The sequence below is a fragment of the Bos indicus genome, chromosome 16 (assembly GCF_029378745.1).
Source record: "Bos indicus isolate NIAB-ARS_2022 breed Sahiwal x Tharparkar chromosome 16, NIAB-ARS_B.indTharparkar_mat_pri_1.0, whole genome shotgun sequence".
Lineage (NCBI taxonomy): Eukaryota > Metazoa > Chordata > Mammalia > Artiodactyla > Bovidae > Bos > Bos indicus.
The window spans coordinates 44,776,606-44,792,413 of record NC_091775.1 but is presented as its reverse complement, the minus strand read 5'-3'; the positions used below and the strand labels follow the sequence as shown (position 1 = coordinate 44,792,413).

The 15,808-nt window shown below is 46.0% G+C and overlaps 1 protein-coding gene across 1 annotated transcript in view; it reads left to right on the top strand.

The window, feature by feature from the left end:
• Window positions 1-3,198: 3,198 nt before the first annotated feature.
• SLC25A33 (solute carrier family 25 member 33) overlaps window positions 3,199-15,808 on the top strand; it is a 30,218-nt gene continuing 17,608 nt past the window's right edge. Inside the window, exon 1 of the mRNA XM_019976873.2 lies at window positions 3,199-3,520. Coding sequence (XP_019832432.1) covers window positions 3,465-3,520 — 56 coding nt within the window. The 5' untranslated portion in view covers window positions 3,199-3,464. The remainder of the gene's footprint in view (window positions 3,521-15,808) is intronic.

Sequence of the window (15,808 nt, the reverse complement as noted above, 5' to 3'; positions counted from 1 at the left end):
TGTTATCAAATGTCTTTTCTTTTTTCTAAATTTTTGGCCACACCCAGAGGCATGTGGGGCCTTACTTCTCCAACCAGGGATTGAACCCATACCCTCTGCATTGGAAAGCGGGGTCTTAATCACTGGGCTGCCAAGAAAGTCCCTCAAGTGCTTTTTCTAAACAGAGTCAATGCTCAATAAAAATGTATTGAAAAAATGAACCAGATAGCGTCCTTTCCTTGACATGGGGATCAAACGATGTACGCATACATGCATTTCAACATATTGTCAGAAATTCATTTCTCTCTGAAAATGTCCCAGTCTTCACTCCCACCAACACATACACCAGGGAATGAATGTTGGTGTGTTGTTGTTGTTCAGTCGTGTCCTACTCTTTGCCACCCCATGGACTGTCACACCCCAGGCTCCCCTGTCCTTCACAATTTCCCAGAGTTTGCTCAAATTCATGTCCACTGAGTCAGGGATGCTGTCCAACCATCTCATCCTCTGCTGCCCTCTTCTCCTTTTGCCGTCATCTTTCCCAGCATCAAGGTCTTTTCCAATGAATCAGCTCTTTGCATCAGGCCGAAGTATTGGAGCTTCAACTTCAGCATCAGTCCTTCTGATGAATATTCAGGGTTGATTTCCTTTAGGATTGACTGGTTTGATCTTCTTGCAGTCCACGGGACTCTTAAGAGTCTTTTCCAGCACCACAATTGGAAAGAATCAACTCTTTGGCACTTACCCTTCTCTTTGACCCAACTCTCACATCTATACATGACTACTGGAAAAACCATAGCTTTGACCATAGGTAACTTTGTCAGCAAAGTGAGGTCTCTGCTTTTTAATATGCTGTCTAAGCTGAGCAGTGAAGACCAGGAGAAATAAGCACTCCATGGGGTGACTTCAAAGAGAAGGTGATTTCTGAGCTGGTTTCAGAGAAGGTCCAGAAGGAGTCTGGCCAATTGAGGAAGAGGACATTGTAAGCAACAGCATGGTCCACGTCAAGGAGGCGTGAAAGGTTGTTGCATCATCCACTAACTAGCTGAGTGACCTTGGGCAAATCTACCCTGCTTATCCATAAAAGGGAAGGAAAACAAGAGGGCTGCCAAACAGTGTGAGTATCCAATGAGATGAATACAGAAAAACCTTGGAAAAACTCTAACATGAAGGCAGCATTACTATTAACAAGGGGATGGGGAAGCCTGCTTATGTGTTGCTAGTGGTAAAGAATCTGCCTCCAATGCAGGAGACATAAGAGACGTGAGTTTGATTCCTAGGCCGGGAAGATCCCCTGGAGAAGGGCATGGCAATCCATTCCAATATTCTTGCCTGGAGCATTCCTTGACAGAAGAGCCTGGTGGGCTACAGTCCATAGCATCGCAAACAGTCAGACACAACTAAAGCGATTTGGCACACACACACACTTATGTGTCCGGCACAGACTAGACTGACAGTGCTTAGGGAAAGAGGAGGAGGCGGGCTGCTGCTCTGGGTGAGAAGCCTGGGTTCCAGCCTCAGACACCTGTGTGAAAAAGCACCCAAGATGGAGGGTTGTGCTCCAAAAGTGCATCTCCTTGGGTTTAGAATCTCACCAGGATGGGAACAACTTTCTCCTGGTTAACATGATTGCATTACTCTCTCCTGTTTTCTACTCATGCCTCATAAACCATCTTCAGCTAAAACGAACATTGACTTTCTGAGTAACTGAATCAAGGGATTTGAGAGATCCAGGAAGCAGGAAGAAACAGCTTTCTTTTTTTCCTGGCTGCCTCATTTCCTTCTTCCCTTATTTCTCCCATATATGGAGCACTGATGTGACTTTTTCTGCTCCTAGGGGGAGTAATGGTTTTAATATATAGTAGTCACCATATTTGTATTTTGGATGACCGCTCTTAACACTTGTTTTTAAAGAGCCCCAGCAATCAAATACCCAGCTCCTGTGTTTGCACACAATTTCCCTTCTGCCTAAGCTCTCACTGTGTTTACACACAGGACAGCTAGCAGCCTGGTCTGGTTGAGGTACTGCTTTTAGCAGCCCTGGGAGATTGAAAATAAAACGTTGGCATAGTCTGTACCTGGTGCCTCTGGAGGGGGATGAGAGTGGAGGGCAACCAACTAAAGGGATGAAAGGGTGGCTTGTGACAGGTGGAAGATTTTTGCTGCAAGAGACAGGAAGACTTGAAACCAGCGGCTGCAGTGGAAGGAACACAGAAAGGGGGATGACTCTGGGAGAATTCCAAGGACAGAAGTGCCTGGTGGGCTGAGCAGAGAGATAAAGAGAGGAGTCAAAAGTAATAGGAAAGTTATTGGCGTTGGTGGCTGTGCAGATGGTGGCATCATCTTCTTCCAGGACAGGAAATACAAGAGGCAGACAGGTTTGGGGGAGGGGAAGAATGAAGTGACGAGTCCTATTCAGGGCATTCATTCATTATTTTTTTGGGCATATACCTTGGTATCTGCCAAGAGGCCGACACCTTCTCAGGGAAAACCCTGCAAGAAAGGAACAAAGTCCCTGCACTCCTGAAGCTTACACTCCAGGGGCGGAAGGACAATTTACACAAATAAAACAACAAAAAAACTGCAGAAGCCTATGTGAGGAAATTAGAGTCACGTGGTAGAACGTACAGCAAACGGGGGGCGCAAAGGAAGGCCTGCATGAGAGTGGAGACTTGGAGTTAAGTTGCCAGGTTAAGCTTGACGATGACCCAAGGACACACAAGCAGAGAAACAGCTCGTATACAGAAACTTGAAGCTCAGACGTCTGGGCTGGAGATGATCAGAAAAGAGACCAAAAAGCTACTTCTAGAAAAATCAAAGAAAACACAAAATGATACCACTGGGAGTTAAAGCTGTTTGGATCTTGCTTTTCCCCTAAACTGGGTGATAAGCACAGAGCTTGAGTTGTCATACGTAATTTATATACTTTTTTACACACTTTAAGTATCACAAAGTAAACGACTATAAAAATGAATAAAGGCTAGGCGCACGGTCTCGCTGGGCTCCACCAATCCCAGTTTCCAAGCCTCCCGGATCAGGGACCAGGCAGCTTTAGCCGGTTCTCACTCCAAGCGTATTGGCTCCCGCGGCTCCCACCCGTCTCTCCCTCCCGGTCTGCGCAGTGGCTCCGCCCAGGTCCGCCCTCTGACCAATAGGCGCGCGGAATCCGGGCCCACACCCCCGTCGCGCACCGCCCCGAGCCCGCGCCGCCTAGTGACGTCACGACCCGGCCCCCGCACGTGACAGCCGCGCGCCTGGTTCCCTCTGGCTGCGGCGCTCGCGCTGCAGTGGCCGGTGAGGCGCCTTCAGCCACGCGGCCGACGGCGCAAGCTGAAGGAGCCGGTCGCGGGGTTGCGCGCGCATGGAGGCGGCACCGGAGGCCGCCTGAGGGCAGCCGGGAGAGCGGAGCGACTACCTCGCGCCTCCGTCGAGCCGCCTGGAGCCCGCGGCACCCAGCGGCTGCGGGCCGCGGAGCCGGCGCGGCCATGGCGACGGGGACTCAGCAGAAGGAGAACACGTTGCTTCACCTCTTCGCCGGCGGGTGAGTTACCGGCCCGACCCCGCGCCCCCGCCCTTCTGCCGCGCCGCGCACCCTCGGTGCACCGGGGCCGGTTACCAGCCCTTCCTGGGCTGAAATGCGGGTTCTCGAAGGAGGAAGTCCGGGCGATGGGACGGTGGGGAGGCCCGAGGGGCGCGGGGCCTGTCTCCCTCCAGACCACATCCCCCGACGGTGGTTTTACGCGGCGCCCACGCCCATCCCCATCCCCGCGGCGTCTTCTCCTTTTTCTTCTCTTAAACAATTAGTGGCCGGTCTGACGAGTGTCGCTCGGCGGTCCTGTCTGGCCATGCTGCACTTAGCGACCTCAGAGTAATCCCCCAAGGCCTTTTCCCGAAGGCCCTAGGCGGGCTTGGAGATGCTCAGTGTGGCCCGGGAGTTCCTCAGTGTAGCGCAGGGACGAGTTCATAAGGTAGAGATGCCGGGATTGGGCATCAGCAGGCGCCTGGGAAGTGCTGGTGAACCGTGATGCTCGGGTCAGCAACCGGTGGGAGGGCTGATGGGGGACCGCAGGATCAAATGAGAACGGGAAGGTGTGTTGAAATGCTTCTTACCTGCTAGTTGTAGCGTCAGAAACAACGTAATTCTAAGATGTGCCCTGTTTTTAAAGCATCATTTGGCGGATCGTCAGGGCATCTCTTATGGTTTAGTGGCGGCAACGTATTTTTAGGGAGGTTAGGAAGGGAGCTGGTGTTTTTGTTTTTCGGGAGATAGAAGTTAAAATGTTTCGTATTAGTGATTTGTTTTCTTTCGATACAGCCTTTGGGTGCTTTTGGAGTCTTCTAGATGTTTGGAGTCTTGTTCAAGGACCTCACAGGCCTGGCACAGCCATTTTTAAGTGTAGGACAATTCTACATAAAGTAGCACTTATCCTATTGTTCTGATTTGAGTATTTTAGTTGCAATTTTGTGTTTTAGTTGCTACCCAGATATGTTCCTTATTACAAACAAGCAGTGGTGAAGAATTGTCTGCAAAAATAACCCTTGATGAGAGTGTTCCTGAGTTTTTTGGTATTTTTTATTGTAGTTGTTTACCTAGGTACTTTGTTTCTCCTGTCAGAAAATTTGATTGTTCTTCAGACATAGGCATGATTTCTCATTCATCTCTCTTCTGCCCTTCCCTCTCATTTTGCTTCATCTTTCCATTGAGATTTATTTTGAGAATAACACAAGGTTTGGGGAAGGGGCCGCGTTCCTAAATTAAGACAGAACATTGATTTGTCATTCTGGAGGATTTTAAACAAGTTGGCCATGTTATTAAAGTCATTTCTCAAGCTAACAGGGATTTTTTTTTAAAATTATTTTATTCTCAGTGATTTTGATCTACTGTTTCTAGTGAGGTGGTCTTTTTTTTAAATGCTTGTATTCTGAACCCAGAGAGTTCCTTGCTGTAGAGCAGCCTCTGTGAGGCTCGCTGCGTGATTGATTCCCCTGTCGACTTGAATCTCCCAGCGCGCCCTTCACAGTGCCCTCTGGCTGCTGATTCTCCTACTGGAGCACCAGCCTTTTTCCTTGTGATGGAGGAAAACTGCATTAGCCAGCACAGCTCCGAACTGATTAAAACGGTGGTTTATTAGGGTGGTGCCTGGGGCCATTGTATTTAACAGGTTTCTATTCCTTCATTAGCAGTTCAAGATTCCTTGCTGATCTGCAAGAAAGAAAATAAGTATTTGAAAAGGATGCTTTCAGAGTAGCTAATTGGATTTTGACTCATTCCCACTAGCCTAAAATACAGTGCTTCCAGTTCTTTTAGGGAAGAACATTAAAGGAGCTAAAATATCAAATGGGTGGGTGTATCCTGCAGTTCAAATCAGGCAGTGCAATGGTCCCACCCTGTCTGTTGGAAGGCTGTGTTGCTTTGCTCAAAGTAACTAGCTTCCACTGTTAAGCTGCCCTCTTTCCAGAGAACTGAGTTTAACTGCTTTTGAAAAGAAGTCAGAGACCCTGCTTTTTAATGTAGACTCTGTCACATTTCTCCTATTTATTGAATAGCTATTGGAAACGAACATCAAACAAGTTTAATGCTATCACTAATTGATGATACTGAGTTAATATTTTTACCAGGTCTAACAGACTTATGAATAGTTGAAAATTAATTTTAGATCCTAGAAAATAAAAATGACACCCAAAACAACTCATGTAGTTTTTTAAATTTCCTGCATTATTAAAAACAGTTTCATGGGTTCTTTGCAGAGGCAAAAATGCTCCTAAATTAACCTGTAATAGTCAGGTTTTTATTAATAGTCATCTTTTTAGTATAGCGTTGCCCTTTAAGAAAGAGGAGAACTGAAGGAGAAACCACCCACAAACCAACACCTTCAGAATCAGGTCTGTGTGCATACATATATGCAGCAAAGGTGATTTCATAGTTAATTTTAAAATAGGCTCCCCTTCTTTATGTGTTGCTTCCTCCTTAGAAATATGTTGAGTTTTGATGGCAGCGTGGTAACGAATTCTCTGAATAGACTTCTAATCAACCCTCACTGTTCCGTGGTTGCAGTGAAGAATGTAAACATTTCCAAGCCCAGTGGCAGGAGTTCAGTGAGGCGGTTACCATCATTTATGACAGGGCTACCTAATTTATTCTGATTACATAATTTCTTTCTGACCTCTCATTGCTCATTTTTTTGAAATTCACTGTATATTTGGCTCTGCTGGGCCTTCCTTGCTGCTGCGAGTACTTTCTCTAGTTGTGCCAAGTGGGGGCTACTCTCCAGCTGGGATGTGTAGGCTTCTCATTGTGGTGGCTTCTGCTCAAGGGCAGGCTCTAAAGCTTGGGATCCATAGTTGTGGCCCTTGGGGTTTAGTTGCCTGCAGCATGAGGAATCTTCCCAGACCTGGGATCGAACCTGTGCCTCGTGCATAGGCAGGCAGATTGGTACCCACTGTATGACCAGGGAAGTCCTCATTGCTAATTTTTGCCATTATAAACTGGACATCTTTATGTGTACCTGTGTAGTCATCTGATTATTTCCTGAGGGTAAACTGTGAGCATGGTATGTACAATTGCTGAGTCAAAACACATTTTTAAGACTTGCGATAGCTATCAGCACCTTCATTAGCCATCTCCTAGGGTGGGTTCTTTGTGTGAGCAAACCTTATTCATTTATGTTGGTTTTTAGTGTCTCTGGCTACCCTGGTGGTTCAGACACTAAAGAATCTGCAATTCAGGACACCTGAGTTCCATCACTGGGTCAGGAAGATCCCCTGGAGAAGGGAATGACAACCCACTCCAGTATTCTTGCCTGGAGAATCCCATGGACAGAGGAGCCTGGTGGGCTACAGTCTATGGGGTCGCAAAGAGTCAGACCTGACTAAGCAACTAACGCTTTCACTTCAGTATCTTTAGGGATTCTACTGTTTTCTGCTTTCTTCTCTCCTATCCCCAAGTCTGGGTGGCACCTTCAAAATGAAAAACCTAAACCAATTTTATTGTTACTTCCTAAAAAAACCTATCATTCCTTTTCTACTATTTAAGCCCATCCCCTTAAGAGAAACACGGAAATCCTCCAAAGTAGCCCTTCCATGTGTAGGCCTCATGACAGAGAAAAATCTATTAAACTTTCCCTATGGAATGACTTGGGTTTCCCAGATGGTGCTAGAGGTAAAGAAAGAATCCGCTTGCCAATGCAGGGCACACGGGAGACGCGGGTTCAGTCCCTGGGTCGGGAAGATCCCTAGAGGAGGGCGTGGCAACCCACTCCAGTATTCTTCCTTGGACAGAGAAGCCTGGAATGCTGCAGTCCATAGGGCTGCAAAGAGTCAGACATGACCAAGCAACTGAGCACACATATGTGGAATGACTTGGTGGTTCTGGTTGTGAACAAGCAGCATTCAGGAGAGTACTCAGCACCTGAAATAGCTCTACTAAGCTGTCCTTAGATTAGAGCTTGACGGCCTGGATTATACGCTTTAGGTCTTATTTTTATGGCGTGGTGTTTTCTCTTGTCACTAAATGTATTTACAGGACCTTTAAACTGTACTTTAATGGGGATATGTATGTCTTTAAGGTTTTAAAAATGATATAATCTAAGATATGTTCACAGTTCAGTCTTTCCCCTCATTGTGGACAGCTGTCATCTGTACTGTCCCTGTCCCTGCAGGTTTAATCTGTATCAGCTAAGTGTTAGCTTTGAAGTATTAGGCATACCTGATAGCTCAGTTGGTAAAGAGTCCGCCTGTAATGCAGGAGACCCCAGTTCAATTCCTGGGTCAGGAAGATCCGCTGGAGAAGGGATAGGCTACCCACTCCAGTTTTCTTGGGCTTCCCTTGTGGCTCAGACAGTAAAGAATCCACCTGCAAAGTGGGAGACCTGCGTTTGATCCCTGGGTTGGGAAGATCCCCGGAGAAGGAAACAGCTACCACTCCAGTATTCCTGCCCGGAGAATTCCACGGACTGTATAGTCCATAGGATCACAAAGAGTCGGACACAACTGAGCAACTTTCACTTTGATTAGGTATACGTTAATATATTTGCTGAGGAACCATATGGAGAAGATGCATGATTTATTTGCAATGATTAAAGAAGCTTTGATAAGACAAATATAGTGTGCCCATGTATTTTATATAAAGCTTATGTAAGTATACTAAGGCTGTAAATTGATTTTCTCCAGTGTATTTCATACAGGCAACATTTTTTTTTAATGTATTATGTTTGGATGAAAGGTTCCTGTTAAAATTTATGCGTCATGTAAGTTTAAGCCTCACGGGTAGCAGCCGTGTCTGTTTTCTTCACTGATCCATCCCAAATACAGTAACCCCCACGTGTTAGAGATAACATCATTGCTACTTGTTTAACGAGTAACTAGATGAGTAAAAGGTATTGTGCATCTAACCTGGAGGTATGTAGCCTGTTAAATTGTCCCAAATAAAAGCACTACTGTATTTGTAATTATCAACATGCTATGCTATGCTCAGTCACTTCAGTCGTGTCTGACTCTCTGTGACCCCATAGACGGCAGCCCACCAGGCTCCCCCATCCCTGGGATTCTCCAGGCAAGAACACTGGAGTGGGTTGCCATTTCCTTCTCCAGTTCATGAAAGTGAAAAGTGAAAGTGAAGTCGCTCAATCGTGTCCAACTCTTAGCGACCCCATGGACTGCAGCCTACCAGGCTCCTCCATCCACATGGCTCTGTAGTAAAATTAGCGTAAGGTAACATTTTGGATTTGTGTGTTTGTAAAAGATACTGATTCTCTTCCATTTCAGAAAGTACTGTAAAGTTGTTTTTAGGTCCTTATTTATTTATCTTTGTCTGCACTGGGTCTTTGTTGCTGTGCACAGACTTTTATCTAGGTGCACTGAACAGGGAGTTTCTCTTGTTGTGGAGCATGGGCCCTAGAGCAAGGGAGCTCAGGAGTTCTCTAGAGCCAGGGGCTGGGCAGCTATGGCGCACGCACCGGCTTAGTTGCCCCCTGGCATGTGGAATCTAACTGGGCCAGAGATCGAACTCCTGTCCCCTGCATTAGCAGGCGAATTCTTATCCACTGTACCACCATGGAAATCCACTGTAGAGTTTTCTGTTCGGGTGCTACTTTATTTTTTTTCCCTAAGTGAGGTAGGGTATAGAAAATAGCATCTAAAGGATAATTAGCTGCATCAGAAAAGAAGCATTTTACTTTACTGAGTGAACACAGAATTTGTATAATCAAAACCTTCTAAGCCTTGTGCTAAGTATTCAAATAAAACATTCCAGAAAATTATGTGTAAAGAGGCATTCATTCCTTTTTTTCAGATAGTGACTATAGAGGTAGCAGATGAAAGGGAGAAGTTATCAAAGGCTCCAAATGTAGGGATCACAGGGTGTCTGGCCATATTATTAGTCAGTAGAATCCATATTGTAGTTAGGTATAAGCTGTGAGTCTGGAAACCAGTTTACTGTCAGTTGGGTAGCAATGATAATAATGAGTGTTTTGGTCTTGGCTTTAATGTCTAAATTGAGTGAATCTATGTATAGAAAACAGCTTCTTGTTGAAAACGTCTAGGTTTTAAAATTCTCTTTGTTACGTGCAACTCAGAGTTAAAAGGTAAAAATGTATCAAAAGGTAAAAATTCATCTTTGATCACTTAAGGACTATAGACAAAAATTTAGTGTATGTATTGTAGTAGTAATGGTCCAGCTTAGCTTTGTTCTGCCAGAAAGTAGAGGGGAGGAGCCTAATCCACAGGCTTTAGAGAAATAACAAGCAAGGCCTACATGGGTAAAGATAAACAGTTAAATACATCTTTATGTAAGAAACAGGAGACTTCAGTTCTGAGCAGGAAGAATGAAAGAAGGTAGAGAATGAGGGGGAGGGGAAGGACAAGTAGTAAAAGAAGATACAGGTGCAGAACAATACAGGTCATAAGTTTTGTTTTGTTTTAGAAAATCAGGCAGATAGATTTCAGAGAGCCTCTTGTTGCTACTCTAAGACATGTATGATTTAACTGCTATTCATGGCCTTTCTGCTGCCCTGTTCAAGCCCTTGGGATGGTTTCACTGAATGGAATATCCCAGAGGTATTGGGTATGGAATAGTCCAATGGTCTCTGGCTTCGGCATCCGTGACTAGAGCAGGATTTTAGGAATGAAATTAAATTAATATCCAGGGAATTTCCTCATAGCCATTAGAAACATAGTCCACTGGAAACACAAGTCCTCAGTGTGTTTTAGAAGATTACTGATAATAGTTAATCCCTTTAAGTACTTTCTTGAGAAGCTTGGGTATAATTTTTTTTTTTAATTGACTAGGCTCATTTGGGAGACTTTCAGTTATAAGTAGTAAATCAAATTCACTTACAGCTGCCTTGATTATTGGCATGTATACCCAAATTTTAGAGTGGGCACAGGCTTCAGGAAGGGCTTACCTAAATAGCTCAACAGTGTCACTGTGGGACCCCTCGACGACTGCTCTGCTTTCCAGAAATATCTGCTTGATTCCAAGGTTGGTCCCTGCGTGAACACAGAATGGCTTCCAGCATCTCTCAGCTTGTTCTCCACTGAACAAGCTCGAGCTTAACTCTGACTGGACCAACTTGGACGTGCATCCAGCTCTAAGGAAAGCGGTACTGCTCCCCAGGGAACTATGTCACTTACCTTGGGCTCAATCATGTGCCGTCTCTGAACAGATGACATGGCTTTATGTTGATTAAGTGAGTTAGGACTAAACTAGAAATGGGTTTAATCCCATTCAAACTATTTGTTGTTTAGTGGCAAAGTCGTGTCTGACTCTTTGTGACCCCGTGAGCCATCCATGGCATTTTCCAGGCAAGAATACTGGAGTGGGTTGCCATTTCCTTCCCTAGGGCATCTTCCCGACCCAGAGATCAAACCCGTCTCCTGCTGCGTCTCCTGCATTGCAGGTTGGTTCTTTATAGCTGAGCCACCAGGGAAGCCTGTCCAAACTATATGACTTAAGAAATTTGGGACAGAGAAAGCAGGAATGGATGCTGGGGACAGTACTCCGCATTGGTTATACCGCCTTCAAATACACACACTGTCCATTTTACTGATCTGGAGCCGGGTTTCTCAAGCTCGGCCAAACAATTGTTTAGAGGTCAGGCTTGTCCTGTGCATTGTAGAATGTTAGCTGCTTCCCTGGCCTCCAGCTCCTAGGTGCTAGTAACCCCTCCCCCAATTTCGGCAACCAAAAGTGTCTCCAGGCATTGCAGGATGTCACTGGAGCCAGGGCAGCAGCATCCTGGCTGAGACCACTGGTCTAGAAGAGTGGTCTTCAGACTGATCACACAAGCCTGTGATTAAAATGTTTGTGCATATCCCCATGTATATTTATATTAACTTATTAATTCTATACCTGTTATAAAACATATACACAAAATAGAAGTTAAATGGTGGTGATTCTAAATACAATGAAATTTTATTTTTGGCTGTAATACTTTCTTCCTATATGCCGTGGATCTTTGTGCGTGCCTTTTAGAGCATTCCCCCACTGTGGAGGTTAGTGGCCTAAAATACGGGTGTCCAGTCGGAATTAGTCAGTTGCTCAACTGTGTGGGGCCAGCACTATGTCACCATGAAACTCCAGGTCCAGTGTGACTTTCCCTGCTGTCTGAGCATCGGCTACCCGGGCCCTCAGCTGAACCTACTCTGAGACTTAAAAGGAGGACAGCCACTGACCACTGCATCCGAGGCTGCATACGCAGAGCAGAAAGGCTATAGGTTATAGATGTCAGCATTGTGGCCTGTGGAGTGTTGAGAGAGGCTGTGCCCGTCACTGTTCCCATCCCTGTCACCAGCCCCTACTGCTCTGTGCTGTAGGTTGAGGCAGGTTGTGAGGCTGAGATGTGGGTACCTTGTTCTGTGTCCAGAGGCTTCCTGCAAGGGGAAGGCTGCCGCCTTATCAGCCAGCGCCAGCAGGATGAGAAGGGACCGGTGTGGCGTGCTTGGGGAGGGCTCGGGGTCACTTCCTACCAAGTGTCAGTCTTGTTGCCTCGTGGTGGGCGTGGAAGGACACTAGTGGGCCCCGTTGGCTTACTGTCAAGGAGTATGAGGACCAGAGGAAGGAAAGACACCCAGTGCTGCCAGCAAGTTTCTCAGGCCAAAAGGAGCGTGGGGGGTGGACTGCTGGTGTCTGAACACAGGGGTTCTCAGTGATGGGGCTCTTGGTGGAATTAAGCAGCGCCCAAGGAGGCCTGCACACCATTTACAGACTCATGACATTTGTGAGGCCACCGGTATACATAACACGTAGCCAGGGGACCCTCAGCTAGACCTAGACCTGTGCCCAGAGAGCCCTAAAAGGATGGGAATGGGGAAAAAGTGAAAGAGCAGACCAAGTCCCCTCAGTCTAGCTGGCAGGGGCAAGTTGTGAATCAGATTTGAGATTGAAGTTCTAGGGGACTAAATTTGAAAAACTGAAAGGACAGGAGAGGTGGGATTCGGTGGAGAACAGCTGAAAAGAAGTACTGGCAAGGGCTGGGGAGGACTGGCAGACGGAGCTGATGTCTCCACCCTTTCTGACTGGAGATTCCTGAAAAGCTCGGTTAATATTAATACCTTCAGCAGAGTCACTGTCGATGGGGCTTCGTCCTGGGTAATTGACCATGGTGAGGAGCTGGGCTAACTTGGAAGGTCTTTGCATTGAAGAATTGAGAATTGACAGGGCCTTTTTTTCTACAAAGAATATAATTTGTTGTACTCCTAAGTGCTTTGGACCCAACCTCGTTAAATATCTTTAGAGAATTTGGAAAGCCAATCTCAGAGAAGTCAGTATTTTGATTCCTTTTGTCTACTGTCTCCTCAGACTGATGAATGTCCTGTGTGTTTGGTTCATAAAGAAAGAAAAAGCAGTTGAACCTGTGGCGTGCGATAGTTGCAGAACTCGAGTTTTTAGTTGCCCTGAGGCATGTGGGAATCTTAGTTCCCTGACCATGTCCCCTGTACTGCAAGGCAGATTCTTAACCACTGGACCACCAGGGAAGTCCCAGATTAGTTTTTAAAATTCTGCTCTGGAATGTCTTAAATTTCGGGAAGAATCTTCTTTTGGACAATTTAGTGTAATGTTAGACTAATTAAATGTCCTTTGGGCATTTTTCATTTAAGTGTTTTTTCCTGGTAGATGAGAAGGGACTTAGGTACTGAGCAGCTGCTTCTTGCCGCACTCACTTTCCAGTGTGCAGTGCTTTCCCAGCGCTGTGTATGTTTCCTGGGATGCCGTGGGGCGGGCGGTATCACCCCTCTTGTAGAAAAGGCACGTGGAGACCCTCAGTTTGCCCCTGGAGGAGGCCGGGGTCTTTTCACCACCCGGCCCTCTGCCCTGGGCACGTGGGTGTGTAACATACAGAACGGTGGCTGTGGAGCGAGTGTGGCCTGCCACCCCCGCCCAGGAGGTGACCAGCTCGCTGTCAGCAGGTGTTTGCTTAGCACTTCTGCGGCCGTCCTCTGACTGGTGGCATCCGTGTAGATGACATTTGGCCGAGGCAAGAGGCACGGCTGACCTGGGGACAAGGCAAAGGTGGTTGACAGTGTCTTATTGGAACTTGTTGACTTTCTGATGCAAGAATTTACCGCAAGCTCTGGGGTTGTTTTTTTTTTTTTTTTTTTTTTCAGCAACATGGAATCATCACCTAGTTTTTATTGTAATAGATTAAGAGCAATTTATTTTATGTGAATCGATACAGGTTTGGAAGGGGTTTTTGTTTTTGGTTTTTTTCCCTTTTGAAAACGCTATTATATCCCATTTTCTTTAGATATATTTTTGTGCTCGGAGCATGTTATATCAACCAACATTCAACTGGGCTCAGGATTTTTTCTTCATACTGAAAGACACATTAAAGTTATAAGTCCTAGTTGTCTTAATTGACAATTTTCCATCTTAACTGTGAATTGCAAATAGTGTGAACTAGCTTAACAAACTGTATATAAATACCTGTTCTTCTGTAATACTCCCAGAGGGGATACCTTAGTATAGAGGGAAACAAGGCTCTGCAGACAAAGGGTCTGGACTTGGCTTTCAGTTGAGACACTTAGGCACTTGTGACTTGAGAAAGTATATAAACCTCATCGAGACCCAGGTTCCCTGTGAGGTCAGGATGATACCACCCTGCAAAATCGGGAGCTTGCATGATGGTTGTCCCGCCCACAGGTCAAGTCCTTCCTGCCATCCTCCCTTCCTGTTCTGGTTGAGATATCCTCTAGGTTGCTTTGTGTTCAATGGGTTTTGGCCGCAGTTCAGCAAACATTGGGTAAAGAGACAGCTGTGTTGTTTGTTTTGTTACATTTGTTTTTTTGCCACAGTTTGTGAGATCTTAGTCCCCCAACCAGGGATTGAATCCAGGCACTTGGCAGTGAAAGCTCAGTTTAGGGTATACTTACCATCATGATTTCAAGGCAGGTTTACCTACATAGTTCCAAATGGCTCTTTTCCTCTCCTCCCTGCTTCCCTAGTCTGTATGTCATTCTCTGTTTTCTGACATTGAGGCTCTTTGTGGTAAATTGAAGCTAAACAATGCTACCTTACTAGGATTGTTGGAGGGTTGAATTCTTGTCATAAAATAATCATTCATCAGTGGCAGCAGTGTAATTTAAGTTGATAGCGTCTATGTAGCTCTTGAGTTAGCAGGATTTTACTTGCTATATGTAACTATAGGCTTCTGATTTTAAAATGCTGCCTTACCTCAGGGCCTGTCCTGGGGGCTGAGGGGCTGGGTTTGCCTCCAGATTTTTAACACCTGCATTGAGTCAGGTAGCTCACTTTCAGATTCTGTGTTTGCCAAGGCCTGTCCCTCCTCTTGGCACTCCACTCCAGTACTCTTGGCTGGAGAATCCCATGGACGGAGGAGCCTGGTGGGCTGCAGTCCATGGTGTCGCTAAGAGTCGGACACGACTGAGCGACTTCCCTTTCACTTTTCACTTCTATGCATTGGAGAAGGAAATGGCAACCCACTCCAGTGTTCTTGCCTGGAGAATCCCAGGGACGGGGGAGCCTGGTGGGCTGCCATCTATGGGGTCGCACAGAGTCGGACACAACTGAAGTGACTTAGCAGGTCCCTCCTCTTTCTTGTTGCTTTTCCCAATCATAGATGCCTCTGCTGTTTCATTTTTATTGAACCACTTGTTTGGCCGGTACTGTGCTCTAACCAGGTACAAGAACATACAGTACACAGCTGCTGCCTTCCGGCCTGTGACAGAAGGTACACATTAAGTGCTATTTTCAAACATTTAGCTCCCTTATAGGGCAGTTTAGTAATCCCTCTTCTGACGAACACATACTGTTTGTGAACCTGTGAATCTTAATCCCAGGGATACAAAGATGAATACGATGCAGGTTCTGATCGTGAGTTTTTGATCTTCTCCAGAGAGAAGAACCGTTGTGACTGGTGGTACTGGAATGTTGTCATCAAGACCCAGCCCACCAGACGTGCAGTTCATGGATATTATTGTTTAAGAAAAGACAGAAATAGCTATTTCATGAACAATTGCTAAGTCGTGTCTGACTCTTTGCGACTCCGTGGACTACAGCACGCCAGGCCTCCTTGTCCTTCACTGTCTCCTGGAGTTTGCTGAAACTCATGTCCATGGAGTCAGTGATGCCATCCATCCATCTCATCCTCTGTCACCCCCTGCTCCTCCTGCCCTCAGTCTTTCCCAGCATCAGGGTCTTTTCCAGTGAGTCGGCTCTTCACATCAGGTGGCCAAAGTATTGGAGCTTCAGCATCAGTCCTTCCAATGAATATTTAGGGTTGGTTTCCTTTAGGGTTAACTAGTTGAATCTCCTTGCTATTCAAGGGACTGTCAAGAGTCTTCTCCAACACCACAGTTCAAAAGCATCAATTCT